This window comes from Pygoscelis adeliae, unplaced genomic scaffold (genome assembly GCF_000699105.1).
Source record: "Pygoscelis adeliae isolate BGI_AS28 unplaced genomic scaffold, ASM69910v1 Scaffold610, whole genome shotgun sequence".
NCBI lineage: Eukaryota > Metazoa > Chordata > Aves > Sphenisciformes > Spheniscidae > Pygoscelis > Pygoscelis adeliae.
The window spans coordinates 723,868-732,779 of NW_008824008.1; the positions used below are offsets into that span (position 1 = coordinate 723,868).

The following is an 8,912-nucleotide window of genomic DNA, read 5'->3' on the forward strand; positions in this document are numbered from 1 at the left end:
CTCTTTCTCAGAAGCACTCTCCTTGTCTGTTATTAATCCACTTGCAAATTTCTGTTTATATTTATCCTCTGAATAAATCTTGAAGCTTCTTGCCAAGCAGTGGGTCTCATTGGAGCTGATACTGAAAATGCCCTGTTGTTTCAGTGCTCTAAATTAGATGTGAAAAAAGAAATTAAGTTCTATAATAATTGCTGATAAGCCTGAAGGTCTGGTCTTTGAAGACCAATTTGATAGGATATTTGGACATAAATATCCCAGTCATAACTGGCAGCAATTATATGAAAAATTTGGGCAAATTGCAGCCCTTCTTTCTTGATCCAGCATGTTAAAGAAGGCAGAGCCCACATATGAAATTCTGTAGGAGTCTGAGGATCAGAAATTACCATTCTCTCCCAGTACGCTTTCTCACGCTATGTGACTTTGGTCAGATCTTCATTATTTCATACATTCAGGATACAAAGATGCTAAATGGAAAGATGCAGTATACTGACAATATTCTGTAACTTCTTTATTGTTCTCCTTGTTGTTTATACAGAGCAGAATAGCCAAATTTCAGTAAAGGAAAAATATAGCTGCAGGAATGAGAGCATTACTCAAAGCTTCAGATAACTCATAAGTTACTGTGATGAGAGTATATATTTTTAGATGAAGGAGAGAGGAATTCCAGTACTGAAAATGCATGAAATGATTCAAACACATTTTCAAAACAGGAAGCATTAATAATTCATAAATGTTAATCTTTGAACATTAGTGTTTTTCAAGAAGGTTTTTAAGTGACAGCTGAATTGATAAATTGCCCCCTCTCACTGAAGTGGGACAGGATTTTTTTTTTTAAAATAACTTTAAATGATTGTGCTATTTCATTAATTTTTTTCATGCTCTGAATCTTTCAGTTCATGAATGAAATATGATGAGGCAGCAATAAATACTTTAATTAGCCTTTTGTAGCACAAGTATAGAACTATATGCCTGTGAAGATAGGGAGCACGTTCACTGTACCTGTTGTGCACATGTGATACATTCGGATGTTAATATCAAATAAGCAGAAATGCTGGATTTGGCTCTTGATATAAATATATATATATACATAGTTTCCCCTTATTATTGAGATTATCACACTTGATGGGACTGGGAATAGATTATAGCATATTATTGGTGGATGACCTGTGATTCTGTTAAAACCTTCCAGTTTGCAGCCATACTGTGCCAGGTTTAAATCTAGTGATGTTTTAGATACAAGTAGTTCTGTCTATGATATCTTCAGCTGCCATTTGATTTCTGTTTAAATTGGAACTTGTACTTTTTAATATTTTTTTTTCCACCCAGGGTTATTTTTTAAATTAGGATTTGAAGGATTTGTTTCCAATTCATTTTGTTGTAGGACATGTAAATACCTCTCAGAGTACAGTCTCAGGAGTGTGGGAGGTGGTGAGAACAGCACCGGGGCTAGTTTGGGACTTAATTCATTTCAACTGCAGCAACACTGGTTTAAATACATGTCAAACAGCTGCTGCAGCTTTTCTCATCAAGAACCTTGTTTCAACCCTGGATTGGCGTATTTAACATAGATGATTTTGCTGTGGGGTGAGGTGAAGAGTCCTGCCTGTCCAGGCTGTGATGAAGAAAGCAGTATCGCAGCAGGGCAGCTGGCTCCTTCGTCTCTCTGAATTAAAAAGTTATATGGAACTTTTCTGAGGCTCCACATTTGTCTTCTGAATTGTCACAAAAAAGCTTTAAATATGCTTTGACAGGCCAAGGCAATATCCATTGGGCATGAGGGATTTGCCTGTTGATTAGGAGACATAGGGATGAGGAACCATCATCAAGATATTTTCTGAAAAGTAAGTGACTGTGATGCTTTCTTCAGACAAGAGAGCTTGTTAAGTGTCAGCTAGAGAAACAGCTTAGAGGCAACATAGTGGGTGCAAGTGCCGAGACTCTCCTCAGACCAGTACAGCAACAGTTCAGGCCCCTCAGGCTCAAAGTCTGCATCTATTGGGCCTAAGGCAAACACAGGCTCTCCATTCATGATCCAGAAGCCGATTATGTGAAAAATAGTGCAGTCTGGGAAGGAAAACAAGGCTCCCCAGGCCAAAAGACTGGTGGCCAAATTGCCCAGACATTCACTGGGTACCAACATCGTATAGCTTTGAGGGTGAGAAAAGAGTTCAAGAACGAGCAGAAAGATTTACTGTGGGAGGCTATATTTGAGAACTACAGTTACTATTGGTTTTCTAGTCTGCTTTGTCTACTGTCATTGTGCAGTTTCCTCTCTGCTCTCAGTAATTACACTAATAGTATTGATTTAATCCTTTCAGTCTTCAAAGAGCTGTTTGAATAATAATGAGATAATCCTTCTGACCCCTGGAGAGAAAGATAAGCATTATTAAAAATAAACAGTCCTTCTCCAGAAAAGATGGTTTTGGTAGCAACACTGAGGGGAAGGGGAAGTTCATGCCTGAAATTGGGGCTTGTCATTAGCCCACATTCTGTTTGGAAGAGTAGCTGTTGATACAGGAGGAGGAGTGGAGTGAAGAAGAGGATGGCAAAGCTGCAGGCCAGGTAGAGGCCAAGCCTCAGTGGTATCTTCACAGTCCCAGGTAGCAGTTCACTTGGGGGCTGTGCCACTGAACAGCTCAGAGGATTTTTGGGATTTTTTTACTTTTGCCTTCATGTCTACTTTGTTCCTCCTGTTTTAGTGCCTCCTAGTTTTGTCTTGCCTGAAAGTAGATCATGTATTTGCTGCTGAGACTTGTATGTTTTTACAGGTTCTGGCATACAGATGCCTTGATTCTGATGAAAATTTGAGATCCAGTTGTGGTGTTGGTGTTTCATAGACAGGTTTTCTCCCTGTGATGCTAATGCGATCTCTGGCTTCCCAGTGGGATGCCAGCCTGGGTTATTACAAGGTCTTTTGTTGTATCAGCACTGTTCTGTTCTCCCAGTTCTTCCCACCCTGGGTGATTTTGATCAAGGTTGAAAAGATAAAGCGTCAGAAGTAGGGTAAAGAAATATTTGATGCTTATGCTCTCACCTAAAGCTCAGATCCCTAGTGAGTCAGGCCATTTGTCAGTAGCTTCTTGTTTTATAACTGCTTTCTGTTGTGACACAATTATCTCCGCATCAGGCCAATTCTTTATTCACTTTACACCGACACTTCTTCAATGTCTCTAGTGATGCGGTGTCAGCAAGCACCAGAGGAGGTATGATCAAGGGTATTTACGCAACTGAGTGTGAATGTATTTTCTGCATGAAGAAATTAGAAGTTACATACATGTGCGATTACTTATAGGGCATTGAAGGGAATCTCGTATGAATTCAATATGTGAAGACACACACTAAGTAAAACATGAACTCAAATCTGTTTTGCCCTGCGTATACAGTCTTACAGACCTCCGTGCTTACAGGAAGGTATTCTCATTCCCGGTGTACAACTGGAGGATCTCAGTTCTCTAGTGGTTCATTTGATATATCTCATGTACAGAGGAATACGAGTATTGAACTAGGCCATTAAAACATGTCATACTTCTATTATTTTATAAGCAGTAACTGCATACAAGTACAACATAATAAATTGTAAAGTGTATTCCAGTTCATAAAATTCACCAGTCTATTGCTCTGCCCAGGGTGACTATTAACAGTTACAGTCACTCCTGTGGAAAGCTGAGGAGCTGTGTATGACAAGTAATGCATATATAATACAAAGTGTGTCTTCACAGTAGACCCTCGCAGCAAATTCAGTGAGGAGCCAAATTCCCTGCCTTAGTTCACTTTCCACTATTAGACTCTGTCTTGCATGTGGTATGTTATGACTAATGACATTTCAGTCATTGATTATTATAGCAATATAATGCATCCAACAATTAGGATTTCATAATGTATATATCTGCAGCGTGAGACTGTAATTATTTGCTGGCTTTCCAGAAATCACTGGCAACATGACTAATGTTAAAAGCTTTTTTTATATCTTTCTTTCTCCTTCTCATTTTAATATAAACCCTCTGTGGAATGTGAGGCTCTGGTAACGACTCACTGAGCAATGAGGCAGCAATCTCAGACACTGTAACATGACCCAGAAAAGGTCGTACACTTGCTTTCATAACAGGATTATTCATTCATTCATTAAAAATTAAACACGTGGGAGCACGTGATGCATTCAAGTTGGCAAGTATTGATGAATACTTTCTTGTAGTTTCTTAAGACCTGATCAGTTTGTGTGAGATGAAGTTACTCCAAATGAAGTCGTCTTATTTAGTGGCATTTACGCCTGAAGTTAGTTAATTGTTCCTATTGAAGACAAGTGCTGTAAGGAGGCACACAGTGTTTCAGAATCATGGCTATATCTTAATGGAGTGATGGTTGCATTTTTTTTGGTTTTTAAGTCTTTGCAATGAGCTTATATTTAAAAGAAAAACATGAAGTTCTATATTAGTTATCTCTTTTTACCTAAAAGTTGCTGGTTTTTTAATTGCACTGTTAAAAGTTTTGGGTTTTTTTGAAGTGGAGTCATGCAGAAAAATCAATGTGCTCCGAAGTCCTGTGACATAGCTACCTATTTCAGCCTGATAGCATTACTGTGGTTTTTTTAATTGATGTCCCATGCTAGAATGCAGCTAGGAAAGGATTGGTTAGTCAGAGCTGAATGTGGTACTGTGCAATTGTACTGTGCAATTAAGTTAAAACAGCTGTAATAGGGTACACAGGGAGGCCTGTTTAGTCTAGCGTACAGGTCCCTTGGCCACCATCAGATGCCTGTGAAAGAATCTAAAAATAGGGTGAGCATATAGTGGCAGACTGACTCAGTGTTGTCTTGAGTCAGAGATGATATTTTGGAGGTTAAGAGCCTTCAGCAGATTCCTTCTCATGTGAATTTGCCTCATTATACTAGGACTTACATTGACTTCTGACATCCAGAGCAACATGAGGCAGGGAGTTTCACAGTCTGACAAAACAGCGTATGAAGAATTCTCTCCTATTGCTGATTCTGAATCTGTTGTTTGATAACTTAATTTGATGCCACATACTTCTTTTATTTAAAAAAAAAAAAACAGGGAAGAGTGTGTTCCTTTTCACTTTTCAGTATGCCGCTCATTTTATGGGTCTCCAGCATATCTCCACTCAGACAGCTCTTTTCTAGGCTAAAAAAATTTCTCAGTCTGTGCAGTTGTTACACGTAAGGAATCTGTATATGCTTTGGACCCTTCTTACTGCCATTTTCTGTAACTTTTCTAGTTGTAAGATGTTAAGATGAGAACCAGAACTACATGTAATATTCATGAAGTGGTTGTGTCATGAATTTATACAGTGATGTAATTAGTCTTCCCGTTTCTATAACTTTCCTAATAATTGTCAACTTAGAACGTGTTTTTTTCCTCCCCATAATAATAACTGTCTTCCATTTCTACATTGTTTAGAAAGTTATTGACCTGTTTTTTATTTTTGTTGATGTAGGAATATACAAGTGACATGATAAACTTTGAGGTAATGGCATCAGTTACTGTAAAATTTTGCAGATGTAACCAAGTCATATTTGAGGCCATAACCTTGACGAGCATCAGAAAGAATTTAGAGCCTATTTACAGTTCAATGTTCTAGCTGATTTCTGTTGTTCATGAGCTGGGTAGCGACTCAGGTTGGTTTTATAATCCAAATGTAGATAGAGCTGCACTGTACTTGCACACCAGCAGACATACAAGGTTTCTATGTTTACTTTTCTTTAATTGCAGGTATTTATGAGCCGCCATTTCTTGTATTATTGTGGTGAACCTACTCTGGATGTGAAGATTGCCTTTTGTCAGGTGTGTGTTCCTTACAGGTAAAACAAGGTACAGTATATACTTGTACTTCATTTTTGCAGTTCATGCCATAATAAAATTAAAAATAGAAGTGAATTTCAGCAGCTTACTGCGAGTAACTGGTTATAAGAATGAGAGTAAATATAAAAAATAGAAGAATGCATCACAAAAATTACTTTTCTATTTATTTTGAAGTTTATTTTGTAGTTTGCTCTTAATTATTTTTAATTCTGTTTTGCTAAAATGTGAGTTAAAGTTCTGAGATTTTTTTTTTTAGGTAAAAATAATAGCAGAATTTGCAAACAGAAAAAATTTTGGTTGTACTTCCAGTAAACTGAATGATGAATCAAACAACATAACTGTATGTACACAGATGCTTTCACAGAAATATGCCAATAAAAACTATTTTATCTTAGCCTCTGTTTTTGTGAGACAGAGCCTTTTACATTCTAGCCTGTGACTACAATTTTCTGTGCCTTAGTCTACCTTTTACTAGAAGTGAAAGGAGGGTAATTAAAATTGTGGGGTTTGCCTTGTCTCCAGTTGAACACCATGTGCCATGCAGGTTCTGGAGTCATGAGACTGCACTATAGCCAATTCTGTATTTCTAAATTACCCTTGAAATTGTTTGGTCACATTGCTTGGAAGTCTACAAGGCTGAAACTAACTTTGTGGTATGAAGAAAAAAGCATATTGATTTGTCCAGTTTTTGGTTCTCTTGGTTAGATTAAGTTAGTTAACATATATATGAGAGTCATGTTTTTCCATCATGAATGAAAGATGACTTTTTTTCTCACTTCTGAACAGTGTTTTGTGTTTGAATTCTGTCTTCTAATAGTTTTTTTGGTGAGATGGGACACCAGTAATCTAACTAGCTGGAGGGACATTAGGGACATTCTTCATTTTTTGAGGAGTGAGAACAATGCTGCATTCTTAGAAATGGAATTATGGTAAACACTGTTTTTTCCCCTTTATATTACTTATGGGGTCCAAGTAAGTGAAAGTACAATTCTAAAAAAGAAAGGGCTATTACTTGTATTTAACTATTGGTATTACTAATTTAACTAATTATATATAATAGTTAACTAATGCAATTAATTGCATTAACACAAAACACTGACAGGTGTTGGGAGGTTTGTTTTGTGTTTTTTAACTCAGGAGTACTAAATATTTGTTCTGCTGAGAAGGTTGGCTCTGCACTTAGTAAATCATCAGCTCTAGGATGGATCTTGGCTATTCAGTTTGATAATCTGTTTAACTGTTTTCTCTGTCCTTTTTTATCTCCTGTTCTTGATGTGCATATATTTATCTAACTGGCTTAATTCTTCCACTGTTTTTGAGAGAAGAAAGGATTTTGTCAAACACAGTGTTTTTGTAATTTTTGACAGAGTTCACCTGCAAAAAAAAAAAGTTCAAAAATTTTTGCAGAAATTGCAAAAAGTTTGTATGGTTTGTATGGTTGTATGAAAAAGATGTTATTGATGAAAAAGTTACTTTCATTGTGCAGAATACAGTTTTTTGCATAGCTCTGCTTGCCAACTTTCCTCTCCCTTTTACTTAGACCAAAGCAGAGCTGTACAGAAACATTTCTATTTTACAGGTGCAGAGGAAAGGTACTCTTAATCACTTTCTTTTATGTTCAGTGCTCCTTTAGTCTTGGCATCAATCAGTGCACGACCATGTATAGCCAATGCTTTCTGTCACTGCACTCTGGGTTCTTGATTTAGTGGAAACATGCCACTGTAATTATTGCTTTGCTGTTACCCTATCTTAATAAAAGGTGTTCAGAGGCATATACAGAACCAAGCTTATTTACAATGTTTTTGTTAAAGTATATATGATGAAATTCATTTTGGATGAATTTTTATCACTGAATGAAACTGATTCATGTTTAATGCCTACGGCAGGTACCCAAAGAGGAGTCATCCAATAAATACATACAAGAGATACTATCCTGACATTGCAGGAAACAGAATTCTATCTTTCAAGCACTTATCGCACATTTACCTTTTCAAGGACTTCAGGTCTTCAGATTTATTCTCCTGGGGATAAAAGCTGGTTCAGGCTTCATGTTAATTTATTCTCTCCATAAAGATAGGCCCTGATCCAAATAACAGTTAAGCACATAGTTAGCATTAAGTATGAGAACAGTCTCTAAATTCGTTCTACAAGCGGCTGGTGGAGGTGTCTCGATCGCTGGCCCTTGTTCTCGTGGGGGACTTCAACTTCCCGGACATCTGCTGGAAATACAACACGGCAGAGAGGAAGCAGTCTAGGAGGTTCCTGGAGTGTGTGGAAGACAACTTCCTGACACAGGTGGTAAGTGAGCCTACCAGGGGAGGTGCCTCGCTCGACCTGCTGTTTACAAACAGAGAAGGACTGATGGGAGATGTGGTGGTCGGAGGCCGTCTTGGGCTTAGCGACCATGAAATGGTAGAATTCTCGATTCTTGGTGAAGTAAGGAGGGGAGGCAGCAAAATTGCTACTATGGACTTCCGGAGGGCGGACTTTGGCCTGTTCAGGACGCTGGTTGAGAGAGTCCCTTGGGAGACCATCCTGAAGGGCAAAGGGGTCCAGGAAGGCTGGACGATCTTCAAGAAGGAAGTCTTAAAGGCGCAGGAGCAGGCTGTCCCTGTACGCCGCAAGAAGAACGGGCGGGGCAGACGACCGGCCTGGCTGAACGGGGAGCTTTTGCTGGGACTCAGGGAAAAAAGGAGAGTTTACCGCTTGTGGAAGAAGGGGCAGGCGACTCAAGAAGAGTACAGGGATCTCGCTAGGTCATGCAGAGAGGAAATGAGAAAGGCAAAAGCCCAGCTAGAACGCAACCTGGCCGCTGTCGTTAAAGACAACAAAAAAAGTTTTTACAAATACATTAATGACAAGAAGAGAGCCAGGGAGAATCTCCATCCTTTATTGGATGCAGGGGGGGGGAACATTGTCACCGAGGATGAGGAAAAGGCTGAGGTACTTAATGCCTTCTTTGCCTCAGTCTTTAGCAATCAGACTAGTTACCCTCAGGGTACTCGGCGCCCTGAGCTGGAAAACAGGGATGGCGAGCAGGATGAACCCCCCATAATCCAAGAGGAAGCGGTCAACGACCTGCTACGTCATCTGGAT

General features: G+C 38.8%; 1 protein-coding gene across 2 annotated transcripts in view; it reads left to right on the top strand.

Moving 5' to 3' along the window:
- The first annotated feature begins 5,732 nt into the window (after positions 1-5,732).
- The window catches only part of MAPK10 (mitogen-activated protein kinase 10), a 94,273-nt gene continuing 91,093 nt past the window's right edge, over positions 5,733-8,912 (top strand). For both annotated transcript variants that reach the window (XM_009325985.1, XM_009325993.1), the window contains exon 1: positions 5,733-5,798. In XM_009325985.1, coding sequence (XP_009324260.1) covers positions 5,733-5,798 — 66 coding nt within the window. The remainder of the gene's footprint in view (positions 5,799-8,912) is intronic.